The sequence below is a fragment of the Elaeis guineensis genome, chromosome 3 (assembly GCF_000442705.2).
Source record: "Elaeis guineensis isolate ETL-2024a chromosome 3, EG11, whole genome shotgun sequence".
Lineage (NCBI taxonomy): Eukaryota > Viridiplantae > Streptophyta > Magnoliopsida > Arecales > Arecaceae > Elaeis > Elaeis guineensis.
In genome coordinates this window covers 120,338,648-120,361,097 of record NC_025995.2, presented here as the reverse complement: position 1 = coordinate 120,361,097, position 22,450 = coordinate 120,338,648, and the positions used below count along the sequence as shown (strand labels likewise).

At 36.0% G+C, this 22,450-nt stretch overlaps 2 protein-coding genes across 2 annotated transcripts; both read right to left on the bottom strand.

Moving 5' to 3' along the window:
* Positions 1-2,564: 2,564 nt before the first annotated feature.
* LOC105040503 (nudix hydrolase 8-like) lies at positions 2,565-15,576 on the bottom strand. The gene is given in 12 exon segments (XM_029263200.2): positions 2,565-2,868; positions 2,973-3,081; positions 3,379-3,413; positions 3,529-3,579; positions 5,890-5,967; positions 6,806-6,943; positions 7,280-7,345; positions 7,436-7,560; positions 7,563-7,694; positions 8,658-8,708; positions 13,830-13,916; positions 15,527-15,576. Coding segments are annotated over 9 exon segments (858 nt in total). The 5' UTR covers positions 7,609-7,694; positions 8,658-8,708; positions 13,830-13,916; positions 15,527-15,576; the 3' UTR covers positions 2,565-2,658.
* On the bottom strand, positions 11,607-21,895 carry LOC105040504 (pentatricopeptide repeat-containing protein At1g51965, mitochondrial). Its single transcript, XM_010917052.4, is given in 5 exon segments — positions 11,607-12,109; positions 13,830-13,916; positions 15,527-17,067; positions 21,092-21,501; positions 21,504-21,895. Coding segments are annotated over 3 exon segments (1,950 nt in total). The 5' UTR covers positions 21,838-21,895; the 3' UTR covers positions 11,607-12,109; positions 13,830-13,916; positions 15,527-15,861.
* Positions 21,896-22,450: the final 555 nt, after the last annotated feature.

Genomic DNA, 22,450 nt, shown 5'->3' with positions numbered 1-22,450 from the left:
AAAGAAATGAGAGTTAGAGTGGGATGATCTCACGCATGTATTTTTTTCTCGATGCGACTATAAAGTTTCAACTTTCATATGAGAATATTCAATTTAGATTCGAATTTAGATGAATAGACGATTTCTTTTTCGTCATATGGACGAATTCAATAAATAAATATCATTTTAGTATCATCGAAGATCAACGGAGCAGACGTCGTATCCAGACCGTTAAGATATGTTTCATTCGACAGTCATTCGTATTCTGATATTTAATCATAATTTAATATCTATCATAATTCGAATCTAAAATACATTGTTGGAAACAAAGGCTGTCCTATTGGGATGCAGTCTCAGCGGCAGATAAAAGCCTTTTGATGAGAGCCGAAGCGCAAGCAATTGCTTGTGTTCAATAATATTTGTTGCGACCACCGGTCATTGTTTCTATTGCATAAACAGGCCCTTTCTAACACCAAAGAACTATCAAATTTTTGGAGGCTCTGTCGCTATTGACAAAACAAAAACAGGAACAATGTCCCTGAGGAGTTGGGTATCTCAACCGGCTTCTTCATTTTCTTCTATTATTTTAGTTTGGGTCCAAATTCCCAAGATATGTAGAAGTTGCTCTCCTATTATTTAAGTTTTAGTATCCAAATTAATCAATCTGTGATAGGTCGAGAGCTTTGGGTCAAGGGATAAGAGAGTTCCAAAGTTAAGAGCTACGGGAAATAAAGAAGGCCCACATTAATGAAACATAGATGGCATTTGAGGACACGCCTCAAGCACAAGCTGCCTGTTCTTTTTGGGTCATCCAGATCCATTAAGATTTTCTTTATTCTCTTTTCCTTATTTATTGTGATTGCTCTCTGTTTACATAGTAGATGACTGCTGGTTATCAGATTAGATACCATATTTTTGATTGTGCTATCACTACATTATTCTTAAGATTCAGATCTAATTCTCTCTACTGTGAATTTTCATGTTGGCAATTGGAAAGGAAGCAAGCTGGCGCTGCTATCAGATCAATAGCTTGAGATAACGGTTTTGTTCATCTGTATGGAGATTATGTCACAGATGCTCATGGTAAATTCCACTTAATATGATTATCTCACATTAAAGTATTAATATCTTGAAGATGATAGCTTTAGAAATTATATGATGAAAACATTTACTTTTCAATTGAACTAAGATTACAAAATGACAATAAAATTATAGCCAATTCAAAATTTAAGAAGTTTCTAGCACGTGCATGTGCATCGCATATGCCAGCCAACTAGTGAATGAAAGGATCTACATCAAAGCTGTACAAGCTTCTCATCAGGGAAAAAAAAAAAGGGAAGCTATGAAGGAGCAAACAAAAACTAGCCAATCCAATCCCTAACCTTACTGAGAAGTTCAAGGTAATTTTTGACATCCAAATACAGCAACAATTTGGAAGTCCCCAGACCATCCCATATTTGAGGATGATAACGTATTTTTTTCATCCACGCAACTGGAGGGTATCCATTTTTCTCATATCTCATTTTGATATGGCCAAAATTGAGATTTTATTAGAAAAAAGTCTTTGTTGAAAAGATTTAGATATACTTTGCTAGTATTCATTGAGGATGCATTTGATTCACGATTGGAATCGGAATTAAAATTGTAATGGAAATCAGAATGTCTATATTCACTAATATATTCGATGTACCATTGAAATCATAATCAAAATGAAATTTAAATATTAAAAGAGAGTCAGGATTGGGTTTTGAGTCATTCCCGTTCTTGCTTGAAATTGGAATACAAATGTAACTCCCTCCAACCAAATGATTGAAATTGGAGTCACTCATTCGTTCCTATTCCAGAACCCAACTCTCTCTAATCCCTTTAGTGTATCAAGCTGCAAGGTGGTTAAAGGAAGATTGTGTTGACTTAGTCAAGTTGAGCTTTTATTCGACAATAAATTCTTGTTTAAAAGATTTGGATACACTTTGCCACTATTTATTAAGGGTGCATTTGATTCACAACCAAAATTAAAATTAGTATTGAGATTTGTATGTACTGGAATGGGAATTAAAATAATCATATTCCCTAATATATTTGGTGTGTGACTAAAATCGGAATCGAAATGAAATTGAATACTAGAATAGAGTCAGGATTGAATTTTGGGGAATTGGGTCATTTTCATTCCCCCAAAATCAAAATAAAATAAAATTTCTTTCAACCAAATTGCTGGAATAGGAGTCCTTCGTTCCCATTCCCATTCGAGAGCCTAACTCCCTCCAATCAAAGATGCCTTTGGGTGTATCAAATTGCAAAGTGGTTATAAGGAAGATCTAATGGCTCAAAAAGAAGTTATGAAACAAAACAAAAACATAAATAAATTTGCTTGGATATTAATCTTGAATTTTTTTTTTTTAAAATTTGTGCATTAATCTCTCAATCTTTTAAATTTTGCACATTGAGCTCAGCAAGCAGAGAGGCAACAATGTTTAGAACATTTGCAATGGAGTCTTCCCCTTGTCTTAATCTATTACATGCTGTCCAATTAGATTAAATTCTTGGTGCAAGCTTTCTCTGACTAAGAAAATTGAAGAATTCTGGGCTAGATTGGCAAACTTTTTTACAATTATAAGTATAGATGTCTCTACAGAGAAGTTGCAGAAATTACTACACCAGGAACAAACTACAAGACATGATTCATTTATCGGGAAGTGGTTCTTTGGTCAGGTCTTTCATATCTCCATGGTAGAGAGTGGATAATCTATCATCAAGCTTAGACATCACTTGACAAGCAGTGAATCCACAATAATGGTTTTCGTATCTTGCAACACAGATATCTATAATTTTCTTCAACATTCTGTCCTCCAGATGAAATGGCTGGTCCAAGAATTCACCAAGAGGCATCCACTGAAAAGAAAAGAAAAAAAAATCATGTAAATTAAGGGTGCAGTGTTATACAATGAGGAACTGATTTTGATGTAATTACCAAGATACAAAACCCTTTTCATTACCTTGGCTGCTTGGATCTCAGACTCATCAATGTTGATATCATATGATAATGGCTCGAGCATGCATATGAAGAGCAAATCAGATTTATCAAAGGTGACGTGATGGGCATGCCTATAAATCAGCATTGCAGAAAGTGAAATCCATATTACATACACTAATTGCTAATCCAAATGGAAAGGTAAATTAGGAATTTTGGACTTTCATTCATTTATTGACATAATTTGGTTTGTTTGGAACAGTAATAAGTATAGGCCTTCCTTTTTGAAAAAAGGTAAATTAATAAGTACAGTTGCATTCGAGATTTTTTTTAAAAGAAAAATCATTTTATGGGTTAATTTGTGATGGATTGCATCCAGATATTACGTCCAAAGTTGCAAAAGTAATTGGATTAAACTACATATGGCATACCTGAAAGCAACCACTTCTAGAAATGTTGTATCTATCTGAAATCACCGATCAAAAAGAGAAATAAGTGCAAACCAAGTTAAAGTTAGTAATGTGTTGAAGTATTCCACAACATAGTTCTGTACAAGTAACAGCAATGTAGTTTCATGTTACCCCAGTTTCTTCTTTCACTTCTCTTATGACTCCAGAAAATATTTCTTCAGACTGAGAAGCATGAACATAGTGACATTTATTAATGATTGTCTGAAGAAATTTATCAATATCAACTAAGAGAAAACGTGAGAAGGAGATAGAAATGCTTCCAAATATCTATAGTTCATAAAATAAAACATCAAGCAAGACTAATTTCACCAACATGAATAGAAATCTGGTGCAAGAAAGGAAGAAATGAATAAAATATCTCGAATGAACTTTTTATTCGAACATGGTAAACCACTACTGACGTCCATGGTGGAGTTCCATGGATGGTACTTTTTTTGTTGGTTCATACGATCAACACATTTGAAATGGTCAAGGTAATTAAATCCTTGCATGTTATTTCTTCCTTCCAAGTCTTAGAATTTGGTTTTCCTCTTCATATTTTCACTATAAAAAAAATTGAATTTCAAACCCTCCTTTTCATAGGTTGTCTTCATCAGATGATGCATGGCAAAAAAATTATATAAAATGGTTTCCTATCATCTCTAATTCCGTTAGTGCTGCGCCTAATATCTACTATTGTACTCATATCTGAATATGCTCTTAGTCTTACCATGAACATGAGACAACATTCTCAGCATTTTATTTAAAAAAAATGCACTAATGCATTTCTCGCTATCCAACTTTCTCTTTTATACAATTTTTTAAGTGGACACTGTTGTATCTTTATTACATAATCCTCTTTTACTAATGAACAAAAAATGATTCTCACATTACAAGAGAGAGGCTCGACACCATAACATCTTTAGCTTGCACTAATTCCTTGTCTTAATAATATCTTAATCCATGAATTTTGTTTTCGTTGAACTAACTGTCACACCTTTGTTTTATAGAGCCCTCCTTATATAACTGGATCTTATTTTATCCTCTTAAGTTTCTTCCATCAATGAGATCACTTGCAAATGCCATGAAAAATGACAGAATTTCCTGAATAACTGCATTAAATACATTTGTAGCAAGTATAGGGGATAGAGAATTAAAGTTGACCATGATGAACAACTATTGTTCATGGGCATGCCCTACTTTTTTTATATGTAGTTCACAGACCATCCTTTCATCCTATCTCTTTAAACATACCAGTTATGTTATCAGATGTATTAGAGATTGTTGGGTGGATATCTAGCCAGAACCACTTTCAAAATTTTTTCAGTACCATGCGATGCAGTAGGAAGAAAGAAAAAATAAAACAAAATAATCAAAATACATGGATCAGCCACAAAAGACTTGTCTTCACGGGATATGCAAACTTCACTATGAAAAAAAAAATTTTACAAGAAAAGATCTCACTCTCAACCCTTATACACCCAATTCTCTCTCTCTAGAAGTTTCCATCTCAAAAGCTCTCTTTTGGAAGATCCCCTGAACCTCTGAAGTGACTGGCGTCCGCTGTTCAGGAGCCCTACTCCTTCTCTCACAGCGGCCTCACGCCTCTCTCTCCATCTCTTCTTGGGTTCCGTACGGCTCCGTACGGCAAAAATCAGACCACAGCCACTTTCTGTGCCTCACAGCCTTTTAAAGGGTTAAACATGACTTAGATTAGGTTTAGGACTCTTAATCAATCCAAATCAAGTCCAGCCATTGGATCAAGATGAGAGTCACCCACGCCCTCCGATCGCGCTCCGGTCACGGAATAGTATCGTGGACCGTAAAAAATGCTTGAAAACGCCCATGCGGTCCGCCATGGATCTCCGATCCACGGTGGACCGGGGTACAGGGCCCAACAAGGCGCCTGGGCCGCCGCGCTTGGGCCGTTGCCCCGCCGCCGCACCGCCGGGATCTCCACCGCTCGGATCTCGTGCCGATTCAAAAGCTCATATCTTCTCCGTCCGAGCTTCGTTTTGGGTGATCTTGATCACGTTGGACTCCATTTTTTCCACGAACCTCGCTGTGGGCTCAATGTGGACTGAATCTTGAGGCGTCAAATCCTAATAGAGATCTTAGATATTGCATCATCTAACCAAAATTTTATAATAGTTGTTAGAAGCTTCTTTTATCTTTGATCGCATAAGAATGGTTTAAATCAATTATGTATCATGATGTATATATGCACATTAGTTGTCAAGAAATGCATGTTGGTGCAGAAACTAAGAGTTGAAAGTTTCAAACGTTGATGCTACTTGTATACTCCAAAACATACTAATTGATAATTGATATATATTTCATTTCAACAGTTAAACTGATGAACTATGCACCTTTGATGTCAAAATGCAGATGTGACATGGTTTAAGAACGTGATCTACTGATGGACCTTTTCTGATTTTTTTCCTTTATTAAAGTTTTCTCTTTTGACTTTTTGGAGAATTGATAGATACACACCTTATTGATAAGACCAGTTGGCAATTTCCATATACCGGAGCACCTCAAAGGGCATTTCTTTTCTTTGACAACAAGTACCTGGGCGGTGAAAAAAATATTCCAATCAAAGGGTTAAAGTGTCAAAATTAGGTGAAAAGATGCACGGAGAAATTTTTGTACACCGCTGACGGTAGAAAATCCAATAAAGTACACATTTCATCCGATTAAATCATATAATTATTATTTTTAAATATATTTAATATTTATTTAATAATCATAATTTTATTTTTTTATTTAAAATTTTAATAATAAAAATATTTTTTCTCTTTAAATATTCTGTAAAAAATTATAATATTTATGTAGAAAATCATAATTTCAATACATGATGCATAATATCACATACGATGTCATAATTTTTTTAAAAAAAAATATTTTTTTATTTAAAATTTAAAAAAAATAAAATTAGATATTAAATATACGTTGGAAACGATAGCTATATGGTCAATAAGACGAAGCGGTGCGTCCACATGGATTTTTTAATCGCAGGCGATGTACAAAGAATTTTTCGGATGCACAGTAGAGATGTTCAAAACAAAAAGTTGGCTTTAATCACGATAGTGTTAAATATATGATAAACAACAAATGCCTTCTCAACCATCAAATCATAGAGAAGGTTTTCGGAAACGAATTTCTGCGGTACTTAAAAAGTACCGCAAGATGCTGTACATGATTCAGGACGTCCATCAAAAATGGGTGGCCGCGCATGATGATACTAAAAAAGAAAAATGAATAAATCTGGAGATATTTGAATAGTTTAGATAAATATCACATAATATTTTTTTTTTATGATGTCCCAAAATATGCATAGTACCCCGGTATTTTTTAAGTACCGGAGAGAATCCGTTTCAAGGTTTTCAAGCAGAAGTAACAAGATTACCTCTCTGTTTTTATTGATGACAAATCCTCCTACACCAACTTGATGGGTTGCAGTAGAAGGTAGCGTGCAAGGTTCATCAGGTATCCAATAAGTTAACATGACATATCCTGGCTCTGCATGGTGGTATCTGAAACCTTCCTGCAAAATGATGGACCAACCCAGATTAAAACAATTTCAGTTGGGTGCAAGTGCAATTCCACATGCAACAAATGTGATAAATTTTGGATCTCAGTCCACGCCACATTCCAATCCTAAGTCCTTTCTAACAAGATAAAGTATGGTGAATAAAAGTGTAGTCTAAACCTTGCCATAGAACTCCACAAAGCATACTGGGTTTTCATATACTTACAAGATATTAAATGTGTTGTCCTAAAAACTACCAGTTGAAGAGGTTTTGCTCTCTTTATTAATATGCATCCATATAGAAGCAGTGAAAGAAAATTCTGCACAAAAATAAGATAGATATAAGGCTACCTTTAGTGCCATTGGAACAAGTTCAGCTTGCTCTTCTAGTATTTTCAGCCAAATCCCTTTCTTCCCCTATATTTCACATTTAATAAATAATATGTAGCATCGATCAATGTTTTCATATTTTAGGCCACCTGTAAGAAAATATAGGAATATGCTAACCTTTAACTTCCAGTAAGAAAGTGAAGATTCAAGAATGGCTGCAAATGCATTGGCACTGCCTGGCAAGCATTCAGGATCGATTACAGCCCCATCATATTCATCTTCATAGGCATCAAGCAATTCGAAACTGTAGTCAGTGATGTTTTGGACATGGCAACTTTAAATCCTTTCATCTCGGTTTTGTAGCCAGTTTTAGGCAATAGACACAAATATGGTTTTGCATTCAAAACTGCCAAGCATGATGTTTCGAACGTGGAAGCTGCAATATATTTTGGAACAAGGAAAATGAACAAAAAAAAAAAAAAGAAAGATTTAGGAGATTATGAATCATAAATCACTTAACCGAAAGAAGCTGAAACAGAAGCATTGCACATGAAGAAAATATTTCTAGGCTGCAATATGTATGTCCTATGTTTACGAATTCATATTAAAAAAAATGTTGTGTATTGAATTAAGAATATCATGGGCTTTTCCTTTCCTTATTGATTTGGCGTCTAACGTGCATTTATTTCAGTTCTAGCAGAAGTATACAATTCACAAGTGATTCTAAGGTTGCCTTTTGCTTTATGGCAAGAAGTTCTGAGTTGTTACTGATATCAGGACTGAACTTAGACTATGCTTTAAACCCGTCCTAAATCTCATAATCGGGCAAATTATATTCAACATAGAATACGAGAAAGCATAAGGATTCTACTACCTTTGCTATCAGGACTGAACTTAGTAAGACTATGCTTTAAAGCCATCCTAAATCTCATAATCCGGCAACTTATATTCAACATAGAATACGAGAAAGCATAAGGACTCTACTACCTTTTCTATTTGGTCAGTTAATGCCTTATTATTGCATCATTTCCACCTAAAAGGGAAGTGGGGAACAAGTATGCTGGAGAACCCACTGGCATAATATTGGCATGGACAACAAAGACCATATGAGGCTTGCACGATGGGTCTGGATTTTAGCAGAATCATTAGGAAAGAGCTGGGGAAGACATAAGAGAACATGGATGAAACTTGTGAGGATTTAACGTGGAGAGGCTTGCATTCTCAGAGGACTATAATATCTAAGGTATTGAATCATGCGAAGGATTAGCAAAGACCACCTAAAAGAGATGGATAAGGCTCTGTGACTTGGATGTGCTCTTATTTGGATACATGACTATCAAACAACCGATCGTCCATGGCAGAAGCTTTAATTGAGAAAAATGGGTGAAGTTCCACTTACCTCCAGCCTTTTTGCTGAGATTCAGATGTGCCACCCTTGAAATTCTTGATTCTGGCAACAAAGAAATGCAATTAGGATATGAAGACTGTGACTTAATCGAAGCCATTATCTGCCTTCAGTATTGCAAACAATCTGAGTGGGTATTGTTGAGGAGTTTCATGTCAAATATATAGCACTAGGAAAAGAAGCATATGTTTTCTGGGAAAAAAAAAGAAAAGAAAAGCTGCATATGCCTTGCAAATGGAGAAAGCACAGCATATTGCCACCCATACTGCAAGTAGAAGCCTAAGATGTCCCTGTTTGCTAGGACTGTCTACCACATAGGCATTTGTGGTATGCAACTTCCATTGATTCCCCCATTTAAATTCTCCAGATGTTTGTACTAATTAATGTGATTTCTATTGGCTATGCTGCAACTAGAAAAATAGCTATTCACATAACAAAATGTTACTAGCTACCTATGATCTGCCAATCCAGTTTAATAGTCAACAATCAAATTGAGCTGGGTGCTAATATTTCAGCAAACATCAAATGGCCACATTCCAATTCTCCACTACAAAGGTGAGAATGTTCCCTATTGGAAGGCCTTCCATCATCCTAGAGCATCATCCAGTATTCCAAAATGCCATGTTCTTATGGAATGTTCCTGTCTGGGATCTAAGCAGCTGTCACTCCCTTCGTTATCCTATAATTTTTGAGGTACAAGTATATAGCCTTGAAGGACAACAAAACAGAATATGCACACACTCGGTTTGAGTCACACACCTTGTCTTAAAAAAAATCTTTACAGTTTTTGTTCTTCCTGTTAGTGCAGCAGCTTATGTGTCTAAAAAGCATAAATTCAGTAAATTGTAAGTCTCTTGCTCTTTTTCTTAATTAACAGAAGTCCAAAATGACATAATTCTATGTCCAAATGTCAAGTAACGTTGGATATACTGTCTTTTGGTGTTGGAGGAATCCAATTAGTATAGCTCCTACCTAGGTTTTAACTTATATCCAAGAGAAATCTGAGATTCCCATTCAATTATTATGTGGTAAAAATGTGATAATATTATAAACTAGTCATGAACCTAACAAATTATTTATGTTATACTCCCTCATAGATAAATTATCATATCTTACTGGTTCTTTAGTTTTGAATACTAGAATTTCTTACAAAACTATTTAGAGCATGAGTTCCCAATTCTCACATGTTATCATGAGAAACTTTTGGTTTCCAAATGGCCCTTGTCGGAGCCAGAAAAAAATAGGGCAACTTACACTCCAACACTATTCTCCTAATAAAACTTATGGAGCTCGTTTAACTCAGAACAGTTCATAGACTTCCCTAACCTATAAGGCGCTGAGTCTCACCATGAAGCCTGAGCCATTAATTTTCCAACTTGTGTCTATTTTTTTTTTAAAACCTGTCAGTTAAATGTTTCAGTAATCTTAACATCAAATTTTATCCTCATACACTCCTCATATTAACATCTCTCTCATAATTCTTATCAGTCCAATTAAAAGTACAAGATATTATCATTATCTGATCATAACATAATAATTTGCTATTGTTATATCACAGTTGTTAAATAAATCAAGAAATTCATAGTGTAGAATATTCAATGATACAAATATTTCGGTTCATAATGGAAGAAAGAGAATTCTCATTAACCGACCGGCCTTATCCTAATTCCATTCCAACTCTACTGGTGGAAGTTCGTTGGTATTTCCACATCTCAACTTGGACATTCTTGTTGGAACTTGAATGAGTCCTGGGATTTGCTTTGCTTTAATTTCTTGAGTTCTTGTTTATCGATATATTCTTTAGACTCACTTCCTTGCTTGGTGCAATAAAAAAGAACCGTATGTAATATGTTAAGGCGAAGGCTGGATTTCTGGCAATGAGAAGGTCGAAAAGGTCCTGCAACTGGATAAAGGGCATCTCCAAGGATGCTTGCTGGAAATTGTTCGCAATCACCATCGAATCAAGCAACATGGTAGCATCCCTACCGAACAACTAAAAATGCAAATACTTCTTTCGTCCAATTGTCATATACATCTCAATTAAAAATTAAAAATTAAAAGAATTGCAGAACTTTTGAAGAGAAATTAATGGTCACTCAAAAAGAACCAAAGTTTCATGCTCCTTAAATATACAATTAAAGAGGAAAAAGATCAAAATCAATGCATAAACAACACTCAAACATTTAAACACTGGACATCCTCCAAAAGCAGGTCTTTAAAGAAGAGATGCCATCCAACCAAGTTTACCGTCGTTGATTAGCCTTAAATTAATTAAGATAGTGAAGATTTATGTTACACGCAAGCTTTGCCCACATTGCACATGCCAAAAAACCAAAAAAAAAAAACAAAGGATGTTTATAAACCTTTTTTTTAAACCTCAAAACTTTTAAGCCCAAAGCTGTCAAAAGTTGCCCACTTCTATAAAGAGCAATCCATGAAAATTATTTGCAGCATGTTTGAACGTTAATTACTTATAAACCCCTAGGTTGCCGGTAACAATCAAGGCAGAAGGCAGCCATGCCTTCCACACTTCATACAGCGTACATGTCAAGGAAAAAATTCAATAGCACCCTTGTTAAACCTTAACTTACAGATTCCTACATGTCCTTAAGTTAACAAGCTTCATTAAAGTCAGTAGAGCCTTCCGACTTTATCTGGAGCAAATATTTGGGGGGGGCAAAAAAAAATAAATAGCCACCATGCAAGTTCCTTAGCTTAAAGCTTTATACATTGCATTTATAGAGCATGGATATATAATCTCATCATATACTTACCCTTTAAAACAAAAATTACTCAACACTTGATCATATCATACTGCTGCCTCAGAAATAATATTATACAGGTGGCGGATCATTACTCAAATTGAAAAAGCCTCATCAGAGAGGATAATGATGAGGGTATGACAGTATCGACGGCCATAAATGATTTTACCCACTCAATCAGTTGGAATAATTGCTAAATCTTTTTTTTTCTTTTTATTTGACTTTAAAATTATCGATGACAATGCATTTGAACCAACCTTGGGGCTCTTTTTCATGTCTCAATCAAATCTATGACACCAGCATGGTTATAGCTATCTACAAGAAATACAGAACGCTTACCACTACATGAGAATTAAAGCCATCACACTTCGGTTCTCAGGACTTCTTATAACAAGTAGCAGATAGGCCAAGGTTGCCATAGCTATTGAGAAGCCTCTGCTCACATGAATAGCTTGCTTGATTACACTAGTGAATAGTAATTGCGATCGCATTACACCACCTACATGGCATATGCCATCAACAGCTTAATACCATCATCTCTGGCTTATCATTTTCTAGACCAAGTACAGATGCCACGTCTAGACACTTTCTTGCTTCCTCAACTCCTTGGATTGCTGTCATTTCTCTCGGAAAAGGAATTTGAAGAAATTAATTTAACATTACTGGGTGGTGTTGATCTAGCAGCTGTAGACAACAAGGGCAGCCAAAGCATATCACTAGGAGAACCTTGAAAATAATTATGAACAAACATGTGATGCATAAAATAATCAGATACATGCACGTGCACATGAATGCAAACACAAATATACAAGCATGGACACCGAGATAGGCACATATACACATCATATTATGATGTCTTTCAATATGTGGAAACACCTTTGTCATGGAACAAAAGATAGTTACACAGATTTAGTACTGAATTTCTGACTGCTACATAAATGCATCATCGATATTCAAATCACATGTATTAGCACTCAGCATGTGTCATTCAAGCAGCTATTTTAAGTGAACAAGGCATTTGACGAATAGCTGTGACACCATTAACAGGTGCAACATTACAAAATAATTTTTTACAAACAACTCAATCACAGATCTAGTACTGAATTTCTAACTGCTCTATAAATACATCATCGATATTCACATTACATGTACTAGCACTCAGCATGTGTCATTCAAGCAGCTATTTTAAGCGAATGAAGCATTTGACAAATAGCTGTGATACCATTGACAGGTTCAACATTACAGAGTAAAGTTTTACAAACAACTCAAATCTTTTTATATATGTGAGTCACAAATTTAACTGCAAATTTGGAGAAGATTTAGGCATTTAGTGAATCAAATGTGAAAAATATTTTAGAGGCTGACCCCTTTATCCACAAAAGGAAAAGAAAAGATAGACAGGTTCTGACGACCTAGTTTAACGTTGGTAAATGTGGAAGGCTTGAGAAAGTATTTAAGGTGCAAGAGCCACAAGAGTGTACTAAGATTGCAATAAAATCTCTAATTCACTGAAACTTTATATAAGGTCATGAGGAATTTATTTGGAAAATTCAGAGAAACAAGGAACACCCTCATTCACTCAGCAATACCCCCACCAGTGTATCACGTGTCAGGATGAACTATGCATGGTGCTGACAAAGGCAGTCTTTTTTCTTGTAACTTAATAATGGAGAAATAGCAAAATTTGTTTTCATGGAAATGTCTCATTTTCTTCTAACCAGCTGTCAAACTGACACCAATCTCCCACTTTCTCACACAGACTCAGGGCCAGAGTACATTGCATTTACAACTTGTAGTTAAATAATGGGATCAATTTGTGCCAACTTTAGTTAGTACGGAGTCTTGCTGACATGGTCTCTACTCCCTAGACACTTTAACCATTAATTTTGTACTGCTGCATGATTTCTTTCCTCATCCTCATTTCCCTCAAGTTGACCTATTTACCTTGAAATTAGCTAGATATTTTACGGGACAATTCCCTTGTAGAAACACCTGTTGGTGAGAATATGGATAGACTGACACATGAACAGTGGAGTTCTTCTTTCAGGGAATCAGGAGGTTTGGCGTTACTTTGACCTGTTTCAAAAAAGTCCAAGCTTGACCTTGTATTATTGAGTTCCAGCGTATTTTGATAACCTAGAGTTTTGGCTTGTGGCTCTTCCATCTTAAATGATGTCTCAACCCTCCAACAGATAACAATTTAAAAGCAGGCCTTTTACTCATTTCAGAAGGGTGACTTGTAATGGAAGCTTATCTAAGGGAACTAATACTTTCATGGTTTTATATTAATTTATAGGATATTCCATATTCATAGAGTCTGCAGTTAAGTTAATGTATCAATGCTTATAAAGGGAGATGGTAACAATCAAAATAAAAAGTCAAGACTCTAGGCTTGATTTCTCACCTCATTGTCGCTAGCCTGAAATTGAATCCTCTTTCTAATCTCATGCAGCTTGCATGTTTGTAGAATCAATGCATTTGAGACCCTGCTCTGATGATCAAAAATTGCCATCAGTCCTAGATATCCATGTGGAGAAAAAGGAATTTTGTTACAACAGTATATCCAACATAAAAATGGTATTGGTTGTTTACAAAATGCACTCTGAAACAAAACCGTGAAGATATGACCTCAAAATAAAGAAGGCATTTATTAATATCCCTCAGATATTATATGAATATCAGTAGCTTGTATAATAAAATAAATCTAACAAATGAACCGGAACAATACCCATTTGTGGTATGTGAGATTGTGAGAGTGTTCCTCTCAGCCAGATTGGAATAAGAACAATCTAAACTAAACCAATGCAACAGACAGTTTGACTGCCATAATTACCCACCAATTAAATTAGAGAGAATGAAAATATCTTGTTCAGAAAATAATTACTAAATCAATGGAAGGTTTCAACAACCATAATTACCTCACAAGTAAATGAGAAGAACTGAAAAATATTTCTTTGAAAGAATACTGAACTAATTAATTGTATTCTTATGCATGTGGGAAAATGCACCCAATGATGGGAACCGGGCAGTTAGACAATGGCAGCATTCCCTTGCCAATTTTGGGAGGTTTTGGGTTCGAGTCTTGAAGGTGTTTCCCAGAGTAGTAGACCGATAATTATTCCAGATGGGTTTCCCTTCTCATCCCCCAACTCCAACGACAACCAATACCTGATCACCAACCTAATGAATAATGTATTGGAATTAGGATAATGAATAAACAATCTCAACCAAAAATAAAGGCACCACAATGCACGAGGCTCCCATCATTATGGTGTCTGGGCCCGCATGCAGAGAGGCTGTTTCCTTGTGTTTCGAACCTATGAAACCTGGGGTCATGAGGGAGCAACCTTACCAGTGTGCTAAGGCTCACACTCTAATAACCAATCTCAACCAAGTGTTGTAAAAATCTAGTAATGTCTCCTACAGCATTTCTTCAGTAAAACAAGCCTAAAAAGTTATAAATCAAGGGATGCTGCTCAGTCTAGGGTGGAAATCCAGTAAAGTCATATATTATGCAGAAAGCTCCACAAGGCAGATCACTCAACCAGCAGTTAAAGTATGATGAAGTTTGTAAGTATGCTACATTTAATAAATACCTACTAACAAATTGACATTGAAACAGGAGAAATCTAATGTGGACAAGCCTGAATCCATCATCTATCTACTAAATTGCAATTAGAATACTGTTGCAAAATGCCAGGTAACAGAGCATGTACCGCTACATCTGACTAAGGGAATCATGAAATTAGTTCTGGCAAGGTCGAAAGACATTAGTCTTATTGAACTTTAACCAGCTTGATACTAGGACGTTAGTCTTATAAAATTGGTCTAATAAATATGTAAAGCATAACCATCATATCTATTATTGAGCAACTAGCCCATCCATTAGCTGATGGTTGTTAACCTTCAATAAAAGGTCATGGTTTCCATCCCAAAAAAAGAGATCTTGGCATTAGACTTAACTCATGTATCAATAATATCATATTTGATGATTACTAAGAATCATGTCCAATTTTTAGGGATTGAAATCTTACGGAGATAAAATTAACTTCACTGCAGTGACCATACATAACAACTGAAGTTCAAAGTTTTATGTTTCACCTTTCCAAACTTAGAAACTGATGCAATGATGAGTAGTAGTGGATCCTATCAAAGCAAAAGCCAACACTTTTTGTCGCAGAATACCCTTACATCAATGATCAGCTTTCCTACCTTCAGCCCAGGACATGGGTGCATCATATTTGGGAACGGAACTCCTCCAATCCCTTTTGTTTGTAAATTGGAAACCCAAAGTCCATGTGCAGCACTTCACTAGATAAGGACACCTCTACATGATAACCAAAACAGAAAATATGCATTTTCTGAACTTGCAAAGGGAACTTGAAATATCATCATGTCCGACAAAAGCATTTCCCTTTACAAACAACCAGACTTCATCACCTCAAGGGGCTAACAATCCAACCTGTTATGCGACTCTGCTTGCGAACTCTTACAGCTCTGTGAGACCTACTTTCCAACCGTTCAAGAATTGAATAAGTTATTGTGTCCGGAGTCAGCCCCTGTTGCTTCAAAGTTGCATATAGGTTAAAAGCTTCTGCTGTCTTCCCACACTTCTCAAGACAATCAAGTAATATGTTGTATGTCACGATGTTGGGGAAGCATCCCCTAGCAAGCATCTCATCGAATAACCTGCAAGCCATCTCAACTTTATTTGATTTGCCAAAGCATTCAATAAGGGTACTGTATGTGACAACATCTGGATTCAATCCCTTCTCTTGCATCTCCTTGAAATGCATGTGAGCTTCATCGAGGTCTCCATTTTTCCCAAGACAGTTTATCAAAGAATTGTATGTGATGACATCAGGCTTACATTCACTACTCTCCATTTCTTCAAAGAGTTCACTGGCTTTATCAATTAGACCAGCTCTACCAAAGCTTGAGATAAGAATATTATAAGTGAATATATCAGGTGAAAGGCCATTATGCTTCATTTGTTCATAAAGAGCACAGATATAGGATACCTGCTTTAGTTTACCCAGAGCTGAAAATACCATGTTATACATGACAGTATCAGTTGTTATTCCTTTTTCATGAATCTTATTTAGCAAGTCTAAGGCCTCCGATGTCTTTCCTGCATTGCACAGAGTCTCTAGCATGGACATGTAAGCACCCCTATCGCCTTTTTCATGAGAGCTCCACATTTTACAAAACAGGTGGTGGGCCTCACTTGCATGGCCTAATTTACTTAGTGTCTTTACCAGATATGCGTAGATTGACTTATTCATGTACTTACCAGATGTTTCCACAACTTCATCTAGTCTATCTAGTTGCCCTTCCATTGCTAAAGCATTTATCATAACACTATATGTAAATTCATTGGGCTGGCAATCATTCTCGACCATTTTTGAAAAAACAAAGATGGATTTATCCACCATTCGGTTCTTGGCAAGTGCATGAATCATGGTATTGTAAGCAAACAGGTTAGGCACACAGCCTTTTTTTATCATCTCTTCAAAAAAAGAGAGAAAGTCATCTGTTTTCCCTAACTTTCCTGACATTCTGATGAGAATCGTATAGGTATACATATCTGGCTCGCAGTGTTTATGTTTCATATCTGCAAAAACCTTGTAAGCTTGATCCACCTGTTGAAGTGACACAAATCAGCTAAAAAAGTTAAGGAAATTACCAAGTAATAACAAAGAAGAAAGAAGGAAGACATACAAAAACCATATTCTTTAAAAAATTCAAAAGATTGGGACTAAATATCTAGAACAGTATCACATCACAAAGTTCAAAAGAACTGACTTTACCATATATGATATACTTACAAGTTTGTTCTAGTATAGAAACTTCATAATACATTTTCCTTATATCATGTAGCAAAATAGAGATAAGCAAACATGAGAAAGAAGACTAGAACAACATGAACCCTTAACCCAGCACTTATACAGTTATGAAAACATTAGCTATACTTATTTCACACCTTTTATCTTCTTCCATTGTCCTCTTCTGTCTCTACTTCTTACTATACCTCCAACCAAGTAACTAGCAGCCTAGATTCATCAAGAATGCATCAGTTGGTCGCAAAAGGCAATGATTTATTAAAAACAAAGGATCACCACAAGCATAGCAAATAATCCATCAGGATCCTGAGAAGCACATTTCCAAGCTAATAGAAATGCAACAGCTGGATGATTTCATAAGGATGGAAGCCAGACAATAAAACTGCTTGACTTAAACAGATGTGTGCCTGGATGGACATGGAGGGTCAAAACTAGAATGAATTAGCCTCTTCATCTCCTCCATCTTAATCCTTGGGATTCATAAAGAGCCACATCTGGAAGAATCTTCTTCACAAAGTCATAGGATTCCCAACCATGCATAGGAACAACGCAGTTCAGAATTTAACACTTCTCATGGAACTCCTTAACAAACCTTTACATCCAGAAGAACTAGAACTACATGTGCCTCTTATTCCCAGAGGCAACACTTACAGGCACAGCATGGAAGTTGTCCAGAAGGACTGTAAGAGAAATAACATGATTAGAGAACTTTGTGTGATTATGATCCTCTTCTTCAATACAATTTCCATGTGCTCCTTTGAATTATAGTACTATATTAAATCTAGAGACTATGATTTTGTTGGCAAAAAAAAACTGCATTTACAGAGTGCTTTAAGTAGAAAATGCATGGGTTCTTCTTCACTTGTATTAGAGCACATAATGGACTAGAAAATTAAATGATTGCTATGAGCCATTAAATCATGTAAGGGAAATTCTTGTGTAAATAAGTTAAGACTACTACTTTATGATGTGATATCCAACAGTTATTCAATGATTGAGCTTAAAGGGTTGTCTAAAGTCCTAGATAAGCAAAAGAAAGAGCTCCCCGCACGGTTAATCCATTTGCACGTAGAACTTCAACTTGCTGAAAATAGCGATCTACAAGATTTCTTCTGATTTAAGTCATGCTGGGCACAGAAGATTAGTTTGAGGACAAATTGATTAGTAAGTTCGAGAAGTACTACAAACTTTGACGTTCTCTCAAAGTGAAAAACAGTTAGAAGAATTCAGATTACGTGTGCATCTCATTATTTATTTCAACTAACCTATGTATGTAAAGCATAGGTCCATCCCCACAATGGAGAATTGAGAAACAAAGTCTCAGAGTAAAAAAAGTTAGAAGAATACAAATTAATTGGTACATCTCATCATTTAATTCACTTAGCCCATGTGTGTAAATAATAGGTCCATCCCCACAATGAAGAATTGAGAAATGAAAATCAATAAATTTTTGTAGTGAATTACAAGTTCCTTTTACCTTTTCTAATGTATTCTAGGGTCTCCATTTGCCTTCCTCCTTCCTGCAATCAAATTTTCCTATCCTTTAGTTTAGCACCTTGCAATTGTACCCATGCATGCGAATCAGGAAGTTAATCCTTAACCCCTAAGGTTGTGTCTAGATGTTGGTCAAGCGGTGGATATGAGGAGTTATTTCTATAACTAGCCAAATGCCCCCACAAAGTGGTAGATTACTTTATTTGGTCAAAGGCCCAAAAAGGTTCTTAACCATGAAAAGGGCGAGATAGGTATAAAAATGGGACCGGAGATCAACCTGGCCAACAGTCTAGGTCACTAGCTCAGTAGTTTGACTGCCAGATCAACCGGTCAGACCAAGTTACCTTTTCTTGTTTAAAAAATGAAAACCATTAAAATTAGATAATATAAAATTGCATAATTAATAATAAATTATCAACAAATCATCTACTTTAAATTATCTAAATACAAAAAATTTTAATAACCACTTTAATAATAACACATCTCCATAGTTACCAATACTTTGATAGCAAGAATATAAGAGCAGAAGCTCATAACATAAATTAATTTACCTTTAACAAATGCAAGTTATGATCATTATGCAAACAAATTACTCCTTTATTTTCCTGATCGGTATCTTGTAGTTTCTATAACATGATTAATAGATCACTAACACTGATAAACAAAAAAACTAAAATGACCCAAACCTACGAATCCCAGAACCTGATTCACGAAAGCAGGTAATCAAATAAATACTAATATATTAAAGCAAGCACTGTTGCTAGATCAAAATACATATAAACCTTAGAAACCGATCAAAATATTCTTTTTTATACTATTTAAAAAATAAAATAAAGAATATTTTTCTTACTAAAATGAATTGATTATTTTTCATGGAAAGAATTGAGAAATAGATTACAGCTTGTTTCTCATAGCTTTAACATAAGCATAATAAATTATCATGATACATAATGCAACCTAAGCATAATTAATTATCACAATATATAATGAATTTGAGAGAGACGCAAATAAGTAACAACATTCAAAAGAATTTTGTATTTTCTAATGGCCTGATGGATCTGGCTTTGAAGAGTCCGGGATGTCCTTTTTAAATATGTATGTATATGTATGTAGGTATGTATGTATGCATGCATGTATGTATATCAGTTCACCCTGGTTCTCACTGAGCCAACTGCAAAAGCAGTCTGAATATGAAATCAGACCAGACAGGTGGCAATTCACTGGTATTCCAGTCAAATCAGCCAGTCCAATAAGGGTTTAATAACTATGGAGGATAAAATAAAGTTAACCATCTAGAACTTTTCTCTCCGCCTCTTTACTTTTTCAGTTATCTTCACAACTTTATCCCATTAACCATGGAAGCGCCAAGCAAACTATGAATAACTTCATTGACTAGTTAGCTGGTTAGGGGTTAGATACACATGGTTAGGTCTATTGTGGGGCTGGTTAGTTATTCAGCATCCAAAAACAGCCAAATTATATCTTGATTTCTAAATTTAGGAAGCAAAGACTACAACATACACTTCATGAAATTCCTCATATGAGCTAGTCACCCTTTCTCATTTCTCTTTCTCACTAGAACAATACTTGCAAATTTCCATGATCATAGTAAAAGACGAAAAGCAAAGCAGACCACTCGCCCCAATGTGTTGCAGGTGTTGCTACACCAAATGAACTTTCTGAACAATCTAGGAACAAAGGGTGAAGCAATAGTTCTTTATCCCTCATACACCAGCAACTCTCCCGCTTTTTTTAGTAAAAAAAGACAAAAAAATAAAACTTGCGATTCACACTGAGACTCATAGATCCCTCGTAATGAACTCACATAGAAATCTAGCCGCTCCTCACCTCTCCTAAGCATTAACACGCTCATAACTGGCCAACAAACTCTCGGATACAATCTTGCTTAAGCAAGGAAAGTGCAATTCCAAATGACAATAAAAATGCCTTTATCCTTCATTTTGTCATATAAAATTCCTTTAATGATTTTTGGATCTCCACTTGACAACCTGCACAGTCTACATCCATCATCCGATCGACAAAACTTAGAAACGGCCTCTATGATGTCCATCTTCACTGCAACACACACAGTCGAAGAGTTCAATAAATCAGTCAAAAATCTTGCTGGCCCATCCAGGCACTGCAGTAAGGATTAAACTAAAACCGTCCTTATATCTTATAGTTGTAAGTTTGATTAAGCCATCAAAATCGGTTTTCGAACTCCATGCGGCATTAGAATCATAACAAATTGTAGAAAAAGAATCATTGAGAACCAATTAACAAGACCCTAAATTTGAATTAGATTCTAAGGCAAGAGATCAGGGAAAACCTTATTAGCTTTAGCCAACGCATCCAGGAGCATATTATAAGCAAAGATGTCCAATTTGTAACCTTTTCTTCTCATCTCCTCATAAACCCGAAACGCCCTCTCCACATCCCGAGACCTCAAGTAAGCCTGCACCAAACACTTGTAGGTGTACCCATTAAACCTCAGATCCCACTTCTTGGCCAGCTCCAGGCACCGCTCCAGCTCCCCGCCCCCAACGATCCCGATCAAGATGTTAACGGTCGAGATGCTCCCCCGCACCCCCTCCCGCTCCATCTCGTCCACGATTCCGCGGACGACATCCGGGTCGGCCCCCGACCTCGCGAGGATGGAGAGGATCCGGTTGTAGGTAAAGCAATCATGGCGGAATCCGGAAAGGGAGGCGGCGAAGCGGAAGAACTCGAGGGCCTGCCCGGGCTCCGGATGGACTTGAGGATCTCGCTGACCTCGGCGGGGGTTGGGGTTAGGGTTAGGGTTTGTAAGTAGTCGGCAAGGTCAAGAAGGGGGTCGGAGGTCGGGGAGGCGGAGCTAAGGATCCGCACGACGCGAAAGACGAGGTCGCGGCGAGGGAGGACATAACCGCGGGTGTCACGGGTGAGATCCGGCGGGTCGACCTCGACGGCGACAGCGATGGCGCGGCCGGACGAGTCGACTCGGACGATCCGGCCACTGTAGTTGGTGGCGAGAGGCCGGGAGGCGACGAGTCGGTAGGGGAGGGACAAGGGGAGGAGCGGGCGGAGAAGCGGCATGCCCTAGGTTCGCCCGGCCGCCAGCTCGCCACGTTAAAACTGAGAGCGGCTCGATTTTAAATAACGGTGGCAATCGGGCTGGGTTGGGTCAGTGGGGTCAGATTCAGGTTAAAAAGAAACTAGCTTAGAACCCCACGGTATATAATTATTATTTTTTAAATAATATTTTTATAAATTAAAAATCTAACCTGATATAAAAGATATCATTGGTATCAAATTTTTAAATAAAAATATAAAATCAGATTATTTAAATAATATTATAGTAATCGAGAAAAATAGAAAAATTCTTGGATCCTCCACTTGCACATTCTCTTTTTCATATAATATCTTATTTTTTTTAAATAATATTTTTTATTATTATTTTCATCTCTTCTCCCTCCCTTACTTTTATTTTTTAAAATATTATTTTTTTCTATTGTTTAAAAATACTATTTTATTATTATTTAAAAATAATAATATTATTATTATTTTTAAATAATATTTTGTTAAATAATATTTTATTTAAAAAATATATTATTTTATTAATTTATTTATATCTATTTTTATATTTTTAAAATAATTAAAAAATAAAAAAAATATATTCTATACCTAATGTGTTTCTCTCATTGCATTA